This window comes from Bombus pascuorum, chromosome 3, assembly GCF_905332965.1.
Source record: "Bombus pascuorum chromosome 3, iyBomPasc1.1, whole genome shotgun sequence".
In the NCBI taxonomy this organism is placed as follows: domain Eukaryota; kingdom Metazoa; phylum Arthropoda; class Insecta; order Hymenoptera; family Apidae; genus Bombus; species Bombus pascuorum.
Window position 1 is genome coordinate 6,524,958 of NC_083490.1, and position 20,615 is coordinate 6,545,572.

At 37.2% G+C, this 20,615-nt stretch overlaps 3 protein-coding genes across 3 annotated transcripts in view; 2 read left to right on the forward strand and 1 right to left on the reverse strand.

Annotated features, from left to right (window-relative positions):
* Positions 1–20,615, forward strand: part of LOC132905424 (protein obstructor-E-like) — a 74,890-nt gene that overhangs the window by 19,340 nt on the left and 34,935 nt on the right. The gene's annotated exons all lie outside the window — the stretch shown is intronic.
* On the reverse strand, positions 2,928–5,933 carry LOC132905428 (protein obstructor-E-like). Its single transcript, XM_060956733.1, has 3 exons — positions 5,019–5,933; positions 3,310–3,727; positions 2,928–3,048 (listed from the first exon to the last, which is right to left on the reverse strand). Exons 1-3 carry the CDS (start codon positions 5,263–5,265, stop codon positions 3,021–3,023), a joined length of 693 nt encoding a protein of 230 aa, XP_060812716.1. The 5' UTR covers positions 5,266–5,933; the 3' UTR covers positions 2,928–3,020.
* On the forward strand, positions 7,615–11,583 carry LOC132905392 (actin-related protein 5). Its single transcript, XM_060956672.1, has 7 exons — positions 7,615–7,829; positions 7,934–8,248; positions 8,327–8,607; positions 8,681–8,899; positions 8,973–9,274; positions 9,339–9,519; positions 9,606–11,583. Exons 1-7 carry the CDS (start codon positions 7,727–7,729, stop codon positions 10,227–10,229), a joined length of 2,025 nt encoding a protein of 674 aa, XP_060812655.1. The 5' UTR covers positions 7,615–7,726; the 3' UTR covers positions 10,230–11,583.

A 20,615-nucleotide genomic window follows, 5' to 3' on the forward strand; every position in this document is an offset into this window, starting at 1 on the left:
TACCCCACCCTACCGATCGTTCTCCGCGTCGATTTCTTCGAGCGATCGTGCGACTTCGGTGAACCGAGCCGAGCGTAGCCGAGCGGACAAGCGGCCGATCGAACGTCTCATCCGAAAATCCACGGGAATTTGCAAGAAACGAAGCGAAAAATGTGAGAAAATGAGGTCCCAGAGAGGTTGGACTTTCGTGAGATTTTCTGTAACGCGTTCACCGCCATGTGACTGCGAATTTTCTATATTTTGTCCTGGCAGCCGCGATAAATTGAAATGTATCATAAGATTTCATTTTTGCAGTGTATTATGCCCTATTTCCACACTTTTTCTCTGACGTTGTTAAGCAAATCATTCACATTGGGGAACATCTTTTAGTCCATAAAATTGATCTTATTTTAACCATCGTAGACAATTTAGCGACGTGAATCAACGGTGACCATCGTGACAGTTAGCGTGTTAATATCTGTTCTTCATAGAGCGCAGAACTTTTTCCAATTTTTCGTCGACACTGAGCGTATATAAGAATAACCGCCAATTGCGTATTAATATTGTAAGTGCAACGGAGAAAATAATTTGTAGAAACGATTGCGCAACGTAGAAGAAGAACCAGGTTTCGCGTTACCGGACTGACATTTCGGAAAACAAAAAACCTCGGTCTAGCATCTTGATTACATTGAAAACGGCTACTTAGCTGATGTTTTATAACGTAGTTAAGCGTTTCCTCCTCGTTAACATTTCCATCAACTTTCGTGTTTACGACGATGCAAATTTATGTACATAAGTACACATAAATGTACACGTGCTATACACGTGAGCTGTAATTATATCAGACAATTGCTACGTTCGTAATTATTTAGATAATCATTGTTACGGTTATGAATGAAACAATTACACAGAATGATATGAGTACAATGGTCGAAGATAATCATTTTCGAGTAATCGAAAAGTTAATAAAACGACGATTTTTATACACTGCGTATGTGTTACGTGTATTTTACGTACATAACGTATTAACTCATTTTCATGCTGTGATTGAAAAATATGTATAAATTTCACGCGATTCTGAACTTGTTAAAGAAGTAATGTCTCTACCCCTTGCAGCTATCTCGATTCTTGTAATGTGTCACAGCAGTTGCAAGGAAACAGTACTATTAACGTTAATTAAATTAACTAACGATAATTAAAAATAATCTTGGAAAGAAGAAACTAATTTTTCCATAGCAGAAAATAATAACACAGAAATATAGAAAAACATAGTTTTACATCAAATAATATTTTAGTTTCCTGAAAGTTATTTACCTATATCACTGACAGCTGTCTTTAGAAAACTATGTAGAAGCGTAATAAACTCCGTAACTAATTTTACAGATAATTTATACGTATTTTCAAAACGAGTTCTTAAAGAGAAACAACAACAGCCAAGTAGCCAACGCGTTAAATTAAACTCTTCTACTACGCGTTAAATTAAAATTACGTGTAAAGTAGAATCGTAGAGTTAGAAATCCTTTCCATCTAACTACTTTTTAACTACTTGACTACCTGCCTGCAACGCGTACTCCCTGATGAGATTCGCTCGATCTTCCAATGTATATACATACCACGCTCATCAACCATTCGTTTGTACAACGTTGAATCGCATTAGCGTCAGCGAGGTTAAAAATGAGAGGAGTATGCGATATACACATATGACCGTACAAATACATTTCCTGGATGTATGTATGAAGTACGGTTAGCCCCTGGGGGCTTTAACTGGCTTTACGCAACAGTTATCGCTACTTGAAGCAATGGCTCCTGAAGGGAGAACCAGATCTCCCGGCATGGACAGTGAAAGCCGACGAATGCCGATCGCGATCTCGCTTCTCATGATCTGTATCGTCGGTGAACCAGTCGGATCAACGAAACGAATACGTCATGGTCATGCCTCTGATCGATGGCTAATTGAGTTCTTTCGATCCTCTATCTGGCAAATAGCTGACTATAAAAAATCGAATATCTAAGAGAAAGAAAAGCAAATGTAAAATAGAAACTATGAATGACGAAACGTTTGATAAAAAATTTGTAGAAAATAATTTTCTACGATATTATGCAATTTATTTTTCAACGAAGCAATTTTTTAACGAGTTCTGCATTCCATTTTCTGGTATCGGATTTTTGTAGTCATATGTACTGATTAATTGGTACGTAAATGCTATAACAAAAACAACAACGTGTCACGATACTTCTCGTGGTCTCTGTAGATCGCTAAAGTGGAAGATATTTTGAAAGGATTTTTCAAAATGTCGGATATGAAGCACGAACTTTCACAAATTTTCAGTAGCGAGATAGACTCGGCAGAAATGTAAATCGGCCGACGGGGTCGCGAGAAGTGCGTTTCATCGAGCACATCGTAAATTACGTAAAGAGAAAGGTTGCAATCAGGTGAATTAAGTGAAATTGTCCGCCAGCCTGAGGAACCATTACGCGTCGCTCATTGTATTCAAACAAGATCAATTTTCAGCGATTCAAAGTAACAGCTGTAATTGTTTCTTATTCGATGCTTCTTTCTATATAATCAACACCTAGAGAAACTCGGTAGAAGACTTTTAATATCTGGTAATTCCATAGTTTCTTGCTCTTTATGACACGAGAGTAGGCAAATTTCTAGATAAAAGTATTACCCGAATGAAATTATTTACAACAACTAAACAAAAATATCGCGGCCAATTCGTTCCCTTCTGCCGATCAACGAAATGCAAAATAACGCGCGTGCTACGTTTTCTTCCTTCGCTTATATCGCGAATTCCTTCTTACAGTTATTAACTCGCGGTTATTGATCTTTCTATTAGAACAAGCCGTAACAAAGTTGTCGGCACTATAAATTTCCGGAGCGTAATATCCGTTTACATAAGGAGAAAGGTATAATTATCGTGGGAGGTGTATGCAAAGGCTACTCATTTACGTAAGTGTATCACGGGTTTATTGTTCCTAAGTGTAAAAAATTAAGCGTTACAGACGTGATCGCTGAGTAACTGGCACCTTGTCTTTATTCAGTTCTTGTTTTTGTAGTAGTCTTCGCTGTAACAAGAAGAGACAACAGAGATAAGAATTTCGTTGCGTCTAAAATGTACAAAATTATGTCACCTCTCCAATAAACACCATATACTACCTACGCTACTATATTAATGTTTAAATTTGTTTTCACTGTCCCGTTGCTCGTTGCTATCGCGATATCGTTTCTTACTTTTGCGATCTTTCGTTATACGACGCGCTTTCCAAGACTGACAACAAAGTAACAGCCGGTCAAAGTTTCTCGTTAAGATCTTTACGAAGCCTTACCATCCAGGCACGCTCTCCGGATCCATACACTTGAAGCTGTCCTCGCTGTAAACGGTACCAGGCTCGCATTGTCCTTTCTGTGGCACCACGCCATTTTTGCAAATGTAGAACTTGGCACAATCCTCCGGATGAGGATAGGTAGGATGGGGTAGAATCCTGCCGAGTGGTCCAGGCACATCGCCATCGGGACAAACGAATCCATCGTCGAGAACGTCTCTCTTCACGTTCTCGCACAATCTACTGGCATCTGCTGGCCAGACACAGCTGGACATTTTGTCTTCGTAGATCAAACCAGGCGGACAGGGCATTATTTGTGCCACGCCATCGATGCAATTTACGAAACGATCGCAAGCGGTTGGATCCTCGTGTTTGAAGTAACCATTAGCTCGTGGACATCCTTTGGTCGGCTGTGGTTCCTCTGAATAATTAAGCATCGAAAGCTAATTAAAATAGAGTTACTAGGCTAAAGTAAAAGGCTACGTTAAAGTTTCAATATTATTGATTATACATAACGTATAAATGATATTAATTAACATAAGGTTATAGCGAGAAGGAAATGTCCTTTCACTGGGATTCCACTCGATCCACGGGAATTGGAAAGATTAGCATACGAGTTAAGATTTCGATTCGAGCGGTAAAAGAACGCTTGCGGGAGAAAAAAAAGAAAGACAAAGGCCAAGGAGGATTAAAAGCACGTCTGAAGACGAATTTAGCCAAGGATTCACGGAGAAACCGGTTCGTCCTAATTTATCGCGTCTTTCGCAACTACGCCACGCATTCTAATCGTCGCGTCGTTCTTTTAGCGCGCGTTCGAATTCGCGCATTCGAAACCGAGCTGCGTTCATCGGAAAAAAACCTGATTTGCATTTTTAGATCGGACGATTGGATGTTCGATATGGGACATCGATACAAATTTCTGCTGCATCGCGAATTCGAATCACGTTCCTGTTCGGAATTTCATGAAAATAGAAGATAGTGTGACCGGAATATTCTGGTGCGCGCAATCAGACATGTAACTTTCACCTTTGGTTTCTCATAAATTCGCTTCTCGAAGTTCTCGGTATCGTGCGATCTTTACGCGATTGCACCTCGCCGATCGATTCGTTCGCTCGTAGATTAGATTTAGCTTAGAATCGTGATACTACTTTTAAATTGATTCTTACTTCGTCACGATGTCTATCGTAAATCATTCAAAGGATGTTTCGATAGATTTTACGTGAAAATTCCTTGAAAGAAAAATATCGTTTATACGTAAAACCCCTAAAAACTACATAGTTCGTCGTCTGAAAATACATGCGCTTTAAAATCCGTTTGAGATTAAAAATAAGAGCGTTCTCTGTACTCGTTTTTCATTACGAAAGCTCAATGCCCAAACATTTAAATCAAATCAATCAAAAGTCAGAACGTTAATGTCGAATAACAAACATAAATCTCGATCTTACGATTCGAATATTTTGCGATAGACGCGCACCTAAGATCGTATATCTTCCTACATGAAACAAAACTAACACCTCCTTTCGTTCACGTCGTTTCTACTTCATCTTCGATCTAAGCCACATCTGTCACCGGTAGCTTGGATCGTCGTACGTTTTACACGCTCGTATCGTTTCCCAATACGTAAACGTAGAACCGAACCTAATGGCTAATGCCATCGAGCGTTAATAATGTTTCGTTCGTAGATACAAACGATTAAGGAAAGTGTAACTTACGAAGGAGAGTCCTGTCTCCGCAAGGCACGTTAGCTGGAATATCACAGAGTTCCTTCTTAGGGTTGTCGTCTCTGAAGACGAGACCGTCTTTGCACAGCTTCTCCTCCGCCTTGCCGTCTATGCAAACGTAATAAAGATCGCACTGTTCCAGATCCGAGAAGAAACCCTTCGGCTCGGGACACCGAAACTGTGCTCTGCTCAAGGTCACCACACTGACCAACAAAACGAAAAACACTCGAAGAAACATGGTCCTTTTTTAATTTTTTATTTTCTCTCTTCTTCCTCCGCCTCTGAACCCTTAATTAAAGCACAATGGCCCAAAACACGCTACTCCTCCGTTTCTCCTCCTCTTCTTCTTCTTCTTCTTCTTCTTCTACTTCCTTCTCTTCCGATCCGTCGACAGCACGTAGCAACGTGAGTATGACGTGAGTGCAGACCTGAAACTGGTCCTGATTCGCCTGCCACACCACCTCTGCATCCTTGCTTGCATTTCACAACCCCCACCCCCCTTTCGCCGAAACTTCTTTCTCGCTTGCTCGCTCTGCTATCGCCGCTTTTCTTCCACGGGACTGCCGATACTGTCTCACCGCCTAAACCTTCGCTGCGCCCGTTTCGCTTTCTGTTTCCCGCGTTTCTTCTTATTTCTCCATCGGCTACGGACGCGTATCACCGACACCAATATCCCAGCCACTTCCGGGTAACGCGCAATCTCACCCTACTCCTCTCTGAGCGGGTACGCGAATAGTCGATCTGATCACAGCTTATCATCGATCAACACAACGATTCGATCGCGTTGCTTCTGGCTCGAGATAATTTACTGGCAGAACAAAGGGGCAAATTGATCGGTGGAGGCTGTCTTATCGCGACGGCGACTGCAGCAAGGAAATGTCCGTGGCGCGGAAGTAATTCGTTTACTCGTGGATTTTTTACGCGTTTTTGGGAGGCTCGATGAGGCGAAGATTTGCAGAGTGCGCGTATTATGAAAATACACGTAACGCGTGCAGAGTAGAACACGCGTTATAGCAATTAAGTAGCAGGCGATACGTGTGTTCGTGTAGGTTTCGTTTTTTCGAATTACGCTCGTAATTACGCCTTTCGTACGTTGTCGATTGATCGTCGAATTCCATAGAAAGTTAATAACATCCGAGGTTGGTATTAATCCGTGCTATAACATTCCATGCTCTGACAATTTTTCCTCCGTAAGTTTTCTCGATGGTTGAGTTGAAAGCCACTGAAACGGAGAATTGGAAATATCCGACGTTGGGCGTTGACAGTGCTAAATTTAGATCTAATAGATCGCTGAGAGTTGCTGCAAGTACGGATCTTGATAGATGTTTATCTAAAGTTGACGATGCAAATTTGTCTGACGTTAACGGGAAAACGAGAGATACGCGTTGACTTGAAGAATAGAGAAGGTCAACGACTCGAGGATGACCAATGTCACAAGCAGAGTAAATATCGATATAACGTTCGTTTCGTTTAGTTTCGTTTCGACTTTCAACGCTATTCGTTCGTTGCCATCTTTTTCAACGCGTTCGCAAGTGAAGCAATAAACGAAGAACGACCGTGTTATTTTATCGATCGGGAACAGTTCGTACGATTTCACGCGCGTTTGTGAAATTATAATTGCGCAACGCTTTGAAAGGGTCCGTGAATGTTAATATCGTTACTTCTGCGCACACGTTCTCTTCCGGATGCTTTGAATACGCGTGGCGCCCGATATTCTCGCTCTGTCTATACTCTTTGTCAACATAATCCACGTTTCTTTAATTTCCTCGTGATTTCTCTTTCGCGGCTCTTTTACAAATCTTTAAACGTTTCACTGACACCCGGCAACAGGACTTGACAGACTCGCGACATTTTACAGATCATCCTTGTACGTTTCGCTGATTAGATAAGAGGACCTATGGTTCTTCGCGCAAACGACTCGATACGCGGGCTTTTACGATGAAAAAATCACGCGTCGAAACGTTAGGACTCGTACGTGCGAGCGAAACGTATTCGCGATTGTGAAACGCGAAGAGAAGATCGCGAACCTTTGGTGATTTGAATAAAAATACAATTTCGCTTTCTTCTTTCGTCAAACGATCGTATTTTTAAACGATTTCCTGTGGCCAATGACCGCGAAAGCAGAACAATTTAGATTCGCGCTGTAAAGTCAAACGTATCACGTTGCCTCGTGATTCGTTCGTGATTTATTACAAATACGAAAGCGCGAAAATGATAAGAACATTTAGATAAATATTACGAACAAAGGAAACATCGACTGTTTTATAATACCTTTATAACAAGATATTATGTTAGTTACGATTGTTAACAGGGAAAAAGTTTTGATAGAACGTGATATCTTGGAAAAACTATAAAAATTTTATTTGAACAGTGAGATTCGTAATCAAAATATCACGCAACGTAGAAAAATGAATAAAAGTATAATTAATACTAGCAGGTAACGTAAAGATTAAAGATTGAAATATATGTTCTTTCTTCGAAACGTTTGAATTTATTGCGCGTGATGTAATCATTGACTAAAACATCGGTGATGCAACGCGTTTGCATTTACACGCCATCTTGTAGCTGGTATTTCAACTTCGTCGATATTACAGTTCCTCGACTGGTTATATTGTTTACATCATGTCCCAAAACATCGACGCATACAAGTATTCTTTATGATCTATTAAAAAAGAAGAAATAAATATCATAAATATATAATGGATGTTCTTGAGTTAAAAGACATAAAAGCTGTACCTGATATTATTCATCTTTATCCAAATAGAGTAAAATGCGAAGCAACTCCGCTTGTAATTGATAATGGTAAGTTAAATACATTATTTGATTATATCATATAAATGTATAATTACAAGTACAAATATAATATAAAGTGAATGGAATAAAATATTGTGAATAATTTCTTATAGGATCGTACAATTGTAGAGTTGGTTGGGCTACTGAAAAAGAATGCCAACTAATATTTAAAAATCTTATTGCAAAACCACGCAAGGAACGTGGAAAAAAGGACGGTGAACCTCAGGTTGGAAATGACATAGCTAATATCGAAGCTGTCCGATTTCAATTAAAAACACAGTTTGACCGAAACGTGGTAACGCATTTTGAAGCACAGGAACAAATATTTGATTACACGTTTACTCATATGGGAATAGATACAGAGGGTGCGGTAAATCATCCTATTATTTTAACAGAAGCGTTTCTGAATCCTAATTATTCCAGAAACTGTAAGTAACATAAGCGTACAAACAAATTTGAGGTTACTTTAAGATTTATGTCATAGGTAACGGCTATATTCGTTTCAGTGATGGCTGAACTTTTATTCGAATGTTACAACGTACCTGCGATAGCATATGGAGTGGATTGCTTATTTTCTTATCAACATAATAATTGTCCACCGGATGGTTTGATAATCGGTATTGGATACCACACTACGCACATAATACCTATATTAGATGGTAAGGCAGACCCTGTAAACTCAAGGAGGATCAACGTTGGTGGATATCACATTACGTCCTACATGCACAGGTTGCTTCAACTTAAATATCCAGTACATGTAAACGCAATTACACCTAGTCGAGCAGAGGTATATGGATGATTTATCACTTACACCTGCTATGACGATTCGAAGAATGTATAATTCCATTTTCTCTATATAGGAATTAATACATGAGCATTCGATGATAGCTTTAAGTTATCAAGATGAAATTTCTAAATGGGCGGATCCAGATCATTACGATACAAATGTATTAAGAGTTCAATTACCCTATATTGCTCCTGCAAATACTCCTGGTCTAACAGTCGAGCAGCAGAAAGAAAGGAAACGCGAATTAGCTAGAAGATTAATGGAAATTAATGCCAGGAAAAGAGAAGAGAGAGTTAGTTTTCTATAAATCTATTTCCATAAATTTATTTAGATACGAACGATTGAAACATAATCGTTATTTGTAGTTAGCGGAAGATGAAGAACAATTAAATCAATTATTAGCCGTTCAAGACTTATTAGAAGAAGGTGAAACGGATGAATTTGATCAAGCGTTAAAAACTTATTCTCTCGCAAATGAGGCAGATCTCATAAAAATGATTAATAACCTGCAAGCAAAAGTAGAAAGGACCAGACAAAAGATAGTAGCGGCTAACTCGCAAGAGGAGAATATCGCGATGGAAGAACAAAAACCAAAAATAAAATCTAGTTTGCAACCTAAAGATCAACAAGATTTTGACGAATGGATTGCTGGTGTTCGAAAGAAAAGGTAACCAATGATTTCTTTGTTGTTTTTGTAACGATGTTACGATATATTTTTCTTTATAATATAGGCAAGAAATATTAGAAAGACGACTGGCAAAAAGGCAACGTAGACAAGATATGGCGAAACGTAGAACAGCTGCTGCACAGGAAAGAATGCGCATAATAAGCCAATTGGCGAGAAAAGAAAAACGCGATGATGATTTTGGTATGAGAGACGAAGATTGGGATGTTTATAAAGTTATAAATAGGGTTTGTATAAATTTTCATTTATCGTCATTTCGCACTGAAATTTATAACATTGAAATTGTACTGTGTTTCTAATTTGTCTTTCACAGGAAGGTGGAGATTCGGACTCGGAGGTAGAACAAGAAAAGCTTATGGAATTGGAAGATGTACTACGACATCACGATCCAGAATTCGATGGTGCTGGATCTAACGTTCCTATGATTCCTGGAGAAACTCATCAATTACACGTAGGGGTAGAACGTTTGAGAGCTCCGGAAATATTATTTCAACCATCTATGATTGGTTCAATGGAAGCCGGCATTGCAGAGACAATCGATTTCGTTTTGAAGCTTTATCCGCCCGAACAGCAGTCGCGACTCGTGGGAAATATATTTCTCACGGGTGGACCGACAAGATTTCCTGGCTTACTTGAAAGATTGAATCGCGAACTTCGTGAAATACGACCATTTGGATCGAGTTTTCGAATAAATATTGCAAAAAATACCAGTCTAGATGCATGGTATGGCGCCAGGGATTTTGGCTTAAATGGAAACCTTCCTGAATTCTTAGTGAGTAAGAAGGAATACGAGGAACGAGGTGGTGAATATTTTAAAGAACACTTGTGCAGTAATACTTACACCCGTTCTCCTGATCCTTTACCTACGATACAGACTCCTGTGACATCGGAACAGGTTATCGTAGAGGATGCTGTCGTCGACGTTGAAATGGAGTAAAAGTATAATTAAACTAAAGTGAATAGAAAATACAGATATTTTTTTATGGATATCTACTTTATTACACAAGTGTTTCCGTTTGTTCATTCAATCACGAACAAACTACATTGTAGTCTGTTTGCTGATCACAATGTACAGTTCCCAATCATCGCCATTTTACCATTCAAAGATAATTATGCGAGTACATTCTGGTTTTCTTTTTTTTATTCATCGAGAATAATCGACATTCGCTGGTTTATCGGCGCTTGTCGAAAATAAGCTAAAAAACTGAGAAAGTGATTCCTCACCCCAGCAAGAGAATTTACTACAGCGACCTCGAAAAATCTCTCCTACGTTTCTGTCCATGGCTTAAGTTAACATCACAATACAGTTAATATAATGTATACATATACATATATATATATATTGAAAAAATATTACGAAGCCCTACAGGCGATTATATTACAGCTAATTATAAGTGATTCTTGCGTGTTTCACCTAATAAAGGAACATACCGTATGGAAACTCGTTCGTTTCGAACCTTTTTCACACGTCACCAACATACATAAGAAAAGAAGAAACAATTGGATTAGTTTTCTCTTTATCTTAAACAAAAAAAGAAAAAAAACGAAAAGAAAAAATAATAATAATCACAAGCGCACAGCGTTTGTTACGTGTATTTGTTTAAAGCATTCAATGACACTTGTTGCATTTTTACTTTTACGTGCTCTGTAACTACACTTTTCTCTCTTATCACATGCAGTTATAGGTAAAATTAGATAAAATTACAAACATTACGACGTACTACATAACAAGTACGGATCGAGAAAAAGTCGATTCTTGAGTAATCCTTTGTTCGAACTTTCATCGAAGAAACGCAACAGATACGTGAATTACGTTATCTTTCATAACAAATTACTGTGAAAATTTCGTGTTAGAACGCATAACAATATATATTGCACTACGTAGCGTGAAGCTCATTACAAAATTAAGATTTACAAAAGTCTGACTAATACAGACGATAATACTTAAATTCTACGCAACATTGTATCGAGCCATCTCTTTGTTATTTCTTTTTCATTCTCTCGAGTTACAAATAATTTACAATATTGTATCGTAATGAGCTTGGTTCTAGGCACAAGGGCCTACCCAAACAAAAGTTAAATCACGACACGTACAGACATAGTTCGATCCTTCGAGACTATGCGTAGCCGATTGGTGCTCTGGGTTTCGTGTAATACAGCGGATACTTAATTTAAATAATATCCTTTTTAACTATCACAGGCTGAGGTCGCTGCAGTTTCAACAAATAATTAATAACAACATCAACAGTAAGTAAGTTGCACTTTGATCCGATTTGAAATTGTTTTATCAGCGCAATCGCTTCGCTACTAAATAATCGAAAGATAGAAAAAAAGAAAAGTACGTGGAGGACGTCTATTTCTTATATTTTGTTCCATTGTTCTTCGTTTCTTAAGCTTTTCAAGCGTTTAGCGGCTGTTCAATTATAGCAATAAAAGTGAGGTAGAATCCAATCCTTGAAGAAAGTAAGAATATAAAGTTTTCTATCTGTCTTAGCTAAGAGTGAGGATCTACTTTCGCCAATAATAATATCGTACGCTAATTAAAATTACACGCGGTTTTAACATATTCTTATCGTGGTAATCATATAAAGTAGCGATGATAATAATAATATTAATAATAATTACAATGGTTTACGATAAAATAATAATAATAATAATAAGGACAATAGTATTTCAAAATAATTATTAGTATAACAATGAGATTAATGTTTTGCAATATAATGGCTTCATATATTTATATTATATTATATATATATATATACATATATAAATGCATGTATATATATTTATATATACATGTATTTATATATTTTCTTATAGTCGTATGGTGGGGCAAAGGATAAGTGACAGCTATGTACAGTACATACTTGCCTTAGTTGTACCATCGTTACGTTTATTATACGTACCTATGTTCTCGATAATCATAATCAATAATCAAGAATCGCAATAAACAATATTGATCTGTAATAATCACTAATAATAATAATATTATCGTCAGTTTTACTCATAAAATACTCTATATTTTCGTGTAGTAATCTTATGGTGATATCATAATTAAGAACTAATATGCAGTATGTACGTAAAGGGGATGTGTTCAACCAGGATATGTCGGTGAAAACTATGGTGTATCAAGCGTCAATTCTTTTTTCTTCATTATATTTATATATATATATATATATCTAACGTACGTGATATATATATATGTATCATATATATATATATCATTCACTATCATTTATCGTTTTTTTTTTTTCGTTTTTGTTTCGCAAAACTACTATTACAAAAGTGCGTACTCTCGTCTTATGTTTTATAGGTACATACATGTATCGGCGTAACCTATCTATATACTTGTTCATTGTCCTTTATATTAGATCTATAGCTTTAAATTATTCTCTTCGATTAAACAGGATGCGCCAAAAGTAGTGCTGTCGCTAGAAGCTGGATCACTCTTTCTATGTAAAAATAAGCGACAGGGCTGGAGTCTGTTTCTTTTGTCTCGTGCAACAAATCTCCAATGTGTTCAAGGAAAGTCTCTATCATCGAAACGTGTACATTTGCTTCGATAAGTTGCGAGTCGGTTTACTTCGACAAACTATATTTTGATATTCGATCGTTTCGCTTTTATCGATTACTCGATTAATTATTATTCCAACTCTCAAATCTTCTTTTTAAACAAGATAATCGGCTGGCATAACTTCTCGCTTCTTGTTTGATTAAAAATCATATAACGATTTTTCGACATACGCTTGAAACATTGAATTATCGTTACAGCCGATCAAAATATCGTGCGAAGTGCAGGAATATTACACAGATATTAATATTATAGAACATCATCTATATATCTCATACGATCCCATGGAATAACGATTAACAGTATCGTTTACAATTTCGAAGAAAATAGTATCATTTTTGATTTCCGTCTGTAGTTTCATTTTCCTAGAACGTTAAGCGACTACCCGTGTATTTTACGATATGGAAAGTTAATTTCCCTGAAAACCAGACTTCGTACCGAACAAAACTTGTTCCACCACGGTCGACCTACTTTTTCACAGAAAAATAATCCCACAACCGGTTGCAGCACAATTTTCGCCACAGCCTGCGTGCTTTCCTTAAACGGAGCACTATGATAATCCTCTTGTTTAACGTCTCACGCATACACGCATACGCACGCACATTTTTCAAATATGCAAATTCATTCATACACGTACATACATACACACGCGCGTATTTTTGTTATATATAGTATGTATATGTATATATATATATATATTATGTATATATATATATGACACGGTACTTTCTACGCATCGACGGTATGTATATAGGTATATCTTATCTTTATCGTCGTGTCGTATCAGAATCTTTTGTTCCTCCGATGAATCGATCATCCATCTTTATTTCTCTCCGTTATTAATTTCCTGCTTTCTCCCCCTCCCTTTCTTTTAATTCGCTCTTACCCAGTTCGAATCGTGCGATCTTGCTTTCCCTTATTCTTTGCCGAGGATAACGCGAAAAAACATACCACAAGAATCCGATAAACAATCCCTGTTTTTTCCCTTTTTCTCTGTGTTCTTAAAAAATGTTCGTCGACACGCAATTCAGAACTTGCTTTTTATTTCTCGTTCGCCGTTTTTAATCGAAGCTTTTTAGGCACCGTTCAAGACTCGACCCGAGGACAAATATTAAGAATAAAAAATCTTACGCTCCTATGCTTACGGCCTAACAAGCCAATCGATCTCTCCCTTCCTCCCGCCCCTTTTTTATTTCCTCTCTAGCTTCCTTTGTTCTTCTCTTTCCTATCTTTCTTTTTTCTTTTTTCTTTTTTTTTTTTTTTTATTTTTATTCATTCATCTTTTCGTTTCTCTTTGCTCTTGGCTTAACAGCCTCGGGTTTATCGTAGACCATACCGGTGGTGTTAATTAAATCGTGTGTACGTGTGTGTACGCGCGTACGTATGTCCTGTATACTTTTCACGCATTTGCGAAAAGTCGAACGACTTCGATTCTGTTTTTACCTATTAAAAGTGGCAACTCGAACAGAAATCGGTGGAATACTTTCGACGACTGGGGAAGACGTTAAAAACGGAGGTCTCTGAAACAGGACGCAACACGCGACAGGTTGTACCAAGACTTCGTTTAGAAAAATATCGGTGCACTTCGAACGGAAAATGGTCCGCAACACTGCACAACGGAGAGGTTCGCTTGTTTTTAACGTGTCTCGCGCGGTATCGCGTGTCCACGACACTGCTTGTCTTTATAGCTTCGTTTTAATTATTCATATGACATAATGGCATCAAGGTGTGTACATTATACTAGCTTTAATGGCTGTTTGATTAGAAGATTACGTTGTTTGTTCGTGATAAGTCTCTCGAGGCAAGTTCGTATAATTATGTACGTAGAAACATGGGAAGGCCTTTTTCGAATTATCCGATCGTTAAAATATTACCAACTACCTTATTCAAAATTTTATTTTTTAAACGTACAATCGTATTTTACGTAGAGCAGATTAGTCGAAGATTTATATTCGCGTAATATTTAAAATAGAACGAAACGTATCTCTATAATGTTTCAAACGTTGATCGATGTGCGACCTTACTATGTTTTCTTTCCAGGGAACACCCGCGTTGAAAATCGCGATACGAAACGCATCAAGAGGCTTGCCCGAACGTTCATCCTTCAGGCTAATTCCACGAGAAGCATCGATTAGCGGAAGAAATATCGCGTGTTACTTTCGTCTACGTTGCATCGCCTCCACGATAATCCATCGTCAACGTTTGAAAATGACGGTTCAAGATCCCCGAAAGTATCGTCGAGGCGGTCACGATCGCGTTTTCATTCGTGCAAAGAATTTTATTATTCGTCTCCTTTTATTGCTATGTTTTCCCCTTTCTCTAAAAATCGCAACGAACCGAGGAAATTCGATTTCTAAATTGCAGATATCACGAGGGTCGCGTGACTTCAAAATACGGGCTGCTCGTTACTGAATCACGGATCGTCCCTGAACAAGCATCGCTCCGTTCGATACACGGAACTCGTCGAGGAACGTGCGTACGAAACGTGTGGTCGAAAATAAAAGCCAGTACTAGAAGTGCGTGTCTCTCTTATTCGTCGTAACATCGGAAATCCCAGGTGACCTTATATGTATCTTATATCGTGGAATCCGCGGCTCCTAGTGAAAAATCCTACACTATTTTTATTTCGCAGGCCTCTATAAGACTTACTGGTAGCACGATAAACCTCTATAAAAATAATAGCTATCCTACGTAAACGTATTATAAAAATAAATGGCATTGTACTCTGCTAAAGAAGCAAAATGGTACAGGCGCAATGTCGAGCGACGCGAGCATCGTTTTTAATCATTTTTAATCTTTCTCTTACTCCTTCTTTCTCGGCTCATCATCACCCCTTCCCTCCCACTCTCGATTCTTTTCGCCTTTCACCTCACCGCTTTTTTGTATTCATCCATCACCTCACACCCCTTACCACCTTTTATCGTTTCCCTCTTTTAAAAGATAGACCGACCAGCCTCGATAATAAATCGAGATTGATTTCGCTCTTATTAAATTCGTATACCACCCGTCCCCCTCCCACCCGATTCACGTGGCCCTTATCAACCCAACTACTACTCCTCCTCCCTCTTTTCTCTTCCACCGGTCTTCGCTGATTAATCCACCTCTAATCCTCCGCACCTACCTTCCACCCACCGCGAAAGTCGATTTAATTACATCACGCGCTGCTCGTACCAGGAGACGAGCCAGAGTATTCAACGTCCGAGCCAGGGCTGCGCGGAACCGAGTATCACAAATGTGTATATAGGGCCGATCAGCCTGCACGATGAAGCACCGAAAAAAGTGTTCGAACCCGGATCAGGAACTGTTTCGAGCCTCGAGCCGTATGGCCATATCCAGTCAACAAACATAAAAGCAGACGGTGGCTTTTATTATTTTATCATTAGCCTAATAACGCCACGATACTGCGATCCTTCCCGTTTCCATTTCTTTCTTTCTGTTTAATCGTATATTTTTTTAATTTAATAAAAAAATTTGCATTTCTTTGATCTTTTATTAATATACGTTCTTCGTACCTTCGCATCTTCGATAAATGCATCGGAATCTAATTTGCATGGATCGCAGAATCGTCGCGTATCTTTTCACTTTCCGTTTCGCCTCTATAAATTTGATCTAGAGCTCAATCGATGGTTTCGAAAAATTCTGATTCGAATCGTAACTTTCTGTCGCGCTTCGTCGTTATCAATGTGTTCAACGTGTACACTGTCTATCTCGTTAAGAGCGTTTCCTTAAAATTGCATAACGATAATACGTACTTGGTCGTGGTAAGTAGGATAGGAATATGATTGGTTTATTGCTCGTTACTTTTATATACGATTCATAGTGTCGAACAGAATTTCGAATAGGACGAGAGAAAATATGAAGATAGTAAGAAAAGCAAATCGAACGATCAAGAGATTTGCAAGATTTGCAGCTTTGTGGGGAGACTTTGCCGACTCGAACCAGCCGGTGTTCGAAAATAAATCTTCGCTTCGCACCTAAATCACTCGCGGAGTATCCTCGCATAGATCGAAAAGTGCTGCTATCGAATGTAACGTCGTATCGCGATATCTAACGCAGATTTGTCCACCATTCTCCAGCTATTACAACCAGTTACGTTCATCGGGACTCGACGAAATCTACCGATCACCGGTGGAACACAGTGCGGTCTAACAAATCTGCGCACGGCTCGTGAATATTTCCTGCGAAGAATTCTCAATCCACTCGATTTCTCGACTGACCGATCTTTCTTGACGACGAACACGGAAACGAACGGATAAGGGAGAAAGGAAAAAAAAAAGAAGAAAGCAAATCGAAACACGTACTTTGAGATCTTTCGCAAAACCTTCGCGTCGATCGTGAAGGAATTGATAGAATAGAGATATGTAGTGATAGTAGAATAAATTGTTAAATACCAATGGACGAATTGTACGATCATGATCATGCGAAAAATCGAACAACCGAACCGAAGACGTGAAAGTCGACCGTATGGCAGGCTGTTTTCTTGTGCACACCGTCCTGACTCGAAAATGTATCTGAACAATACGTTCGTCCACCTGTAGCATCCTACAGTTCGAGACACAGTTTAACGACAAAATCTAACTTTTTTAGTTTATTTTGGTTTTTTTTTTTTTTGCAATTTGTCCTGAAGGACATTTGGTAAAGTGTTTTATCTTATTGATGAAAAAAAAAAAAAAATAAAAATAAATATAGCATGTAGATGGCTACCCCCAGCGGGGTGCCATCTTCGTGTTTGCTAGGTTATATCTTTTATGAACAAAATCTAACTGCGAACGCCTTCGTTCGATCTTTTTCTCGTTATTATCTCGATGGTCGATCGAAGTTTCAGGTAGAGAACGAAAGATTTTCTTTCCAGACACTGCCCGTCTCGCGACTCTGTCTTTATCATTTTCGGATTTCGATCGTTTGCATAAAATGTTTGTTATGTCGCGTACTATTTATGGCAAACCGAGCGACGATTTTAAACTTCGTTAATGGTCTTCTAATTCTTTCGTACGCTTCTTTTCGTTGAAAATAGTTTGTCGGTATAAATGGCGGTATTAAAACGATGTAAATGAATGTCGGTTATCGAAATTTGTACGGCGATGGTGATTTTCTCTTACAGGACATTTTGGACCGATATCCCTGACACGTTATTTCTGATAAACTTTGTTAGGTCGTATAGAGTATTCGTTCGTGTATATCTACGAATAAAATGTTTATAAATGTTTTTCATACACGTGTGTGGAAAATTCATCAAAATCAACGAGAAATATCATTGGATAATGTGCAGCTTTCCGATTACAATTAGTCTTATACCGATAATTCGGTACATGTCAGCCATGTTATTTCTGCCTTTTTTTTACACACGTTTGATTCTTTTTTTTTCGATAATATGAAAAACTAAATTGTACTTTTGAACAATTTAACACTAGAACTACGCTAACTTCAATGTATACTTGAGTATACTATATACATATATATGCACATAAGAGATTATGTAAATAAATAAGTAAAGACATATAACTACAAGCTTGCCAAAAAAGCATCTGCTTGTTGTTAGAAAAAACAAAAAATTCGAACTCCATCGCATCGTCGAATATGGTAGTTCTAGTGTCAGCGTTTAATTTTCCAGTCGAGATACTACGATTTGGAACAATTTGCTCTCATTTAAATATTTGTGTAAAAGGTTTCTTTGAATCGATATTTCCTTTAAATTGGTCAATTTCTTCGTATCGAATCGACTTTCTTTAAATTAATTCGATTATTTAAATCAACGTATTTTTCTTTCGAATCTTATTCGAATCGCATGCAAAAGCTCGTCTAATAACAAATAGAACAGAGTATATTTTGGTAACTCTACGACAATTATGATTCGAGTATCGCGTTAGAAACAACCCTTTTTAAATACTGTTATTGTTTCTTTCCTTTATTCTTTTATCATAAAGACAGTCTATCGATGTCCGTTTACTCAATGTTTCGTAAATAGAAATGTTAATTATCATCGATGATTTATGTCGTTCGACGAATAAACATTGCGTCTTGCGACAAATTTTCCTTGAACTCTATGCCATTGAATTTTGCCATTCTACAATGAAAACATTGAACAGTGAAATTCTCGGTACAAAAGGACAAGCACTAGACGTTATTTATGAAAACGTATGGCTATTTGAAAGTACGTATCGAGCATCGCGGACGTGTGTTAAAAATAAAAATTCTAAATATCTCATCTTAGATCATGGGTATTTTTGAGTGCTCAAAATTACAGTCGACTCGTCAAAAATTATAATTCTAATCTCTTCTCGGGCGATTAATTTTTGCTGTTTGGAACGCGATATAAATTTATTTTCAATGAAGTAAAAATTTCGAATTTCCCTTTTCATAACAATACATTTAACTCTGTATCGCAAGATGACGAATATTATAAGTTTAATCTTAAATCAAACTAAAACTTTGAATATTTCTTATCCCGTAAGTACGTTTTGATCTTGTGATTATAAAATATTAAAAATTAACGTAATAAAGAAATTACAAAATTGAAAATACTTATCGAGTGATAGGAGATTTTGAGAAATTGGTTCGAGATTTATTTCGTAATAATCGAAAAATCATTTGACAAATAATTTATAACGTTACAGAATGCGTGTTAAACACGATACTGTAATACTTTAGACTACATTATCCCAGTCGTACGAACGTGTTATGTAAAGGTATCATTAAGGTAGTAATAACCCTCAATTGGTACTATAAGGTCAAAATAAACCACATTGCCTTTTCAAAGCATCGTGCTTGATATACAGGAACTTTAAACACCGTGATATATTAATTCGAAATAAATATAGTCATTTGACGTAACTACAATTAGATAATAGATAAAGGAAAAATATATTTTAAGTACCAATTGAGATTAAATATAACTTTCATAACTTAAAAAATTGTATAAGATAAAAATTTTAGGATATGGATTAGATCCACGTACAGAACGTATCCGATTGAATCGGATAATATTGCTTAATAGATAAATAAACTAACACATAATAAATACGTAAATAGTTTTAATGTCAAAAAAGAAAAAAAAACATATATAAAATTATTTACTAACTGACCCTTTGAATTTTGATCGGCTCCCTAAAATACTTAAGTCGAGTTTACAAAAATCCTTGAATCTTTCAAATACCCATACATCTTTGTTTTGAAATCCTGTTAGCGTGTCGACATTTATGCGTCGAATATGCAAATATATTGCACTTTTGAAATAACCTCTCTTTCAGGAAGTAGTCGTCAAGAAATCGTTAGAAAACGCACGATTTGCTTCGCACGAAAGTAGATCGAGAATCGAACGGCGCAAACGTCGTTATTATTTAACAGATAGCGAAAAAGCGTCCCTTTGGACACGGTTTCAAAGACATGAGTGAGACGAACTGATCCGCATGCGTCGAGATTTCGAATGAGAAACATAATACTGACACAGGCGAGCACGAAATAATAATAATAATAATTATTATAATAATAATGATAATGATAATAATATAATGTAATATAATAATAATTATCGTGATAACGTATGTACATTTAAATCATTAAATGAGAACGCAATTTTAATCGCATACAAATGAAAATATTTTCAACAAATACATACATATATATATATATACATATACATATACATATACACACACATAGATATATATATACATGTACATACATATATATATGTATATATGCATATATAAATTATAGTCACCTTTTTCTTTTTAGAACGGTCATGTAAAAAAT

Bases quoted from the DNA above. Each gene is read 5' to 3' on its own strand.
- LOC132905428 (XM_060956733.1), bottom strand. From the start codon at position 5,265: ATGTTTCTTCGAGTGTTTTTCGTTTTGTTGGTCAGTGTGGTGACCTTG. The intron at 3,728-5,018 runs GTAAGTTACACT...TTAATTATTCAG, and splicing joins CGGAGACAGGACTCTCCTTC to AGGAACCACAGCCGACCAAA. The intron at 3,049-3,309 runs GTAAGGCTTCGT...TTCTTGTTACAG, and splicing joins CCGGAGAGCGTGCCTGGATG to CGAAGACTACTACAAAAACA.
- LOC132905392 (XM_060956672.1), top strand. From the start codon at position 7,727: ATGGATGTTCTTGAGTTAAAAGACATAAAAGCTGTACCTGATATTATT. The intron at 7,830-7,933 runs GTAAGTTAAATA...AATTTCTTATAG, and splicing joins TCCGCTTGTAATTGATAATG to GATCGTACAATTGTAGAGTT. The intron at 9,275-9,338 runs GTAACCAATGAT...TTTATAATATAG, and splicing joins GCTGGTGTTCGAAAGAAAAG to GCAAGAAATATTAGAAAGAC.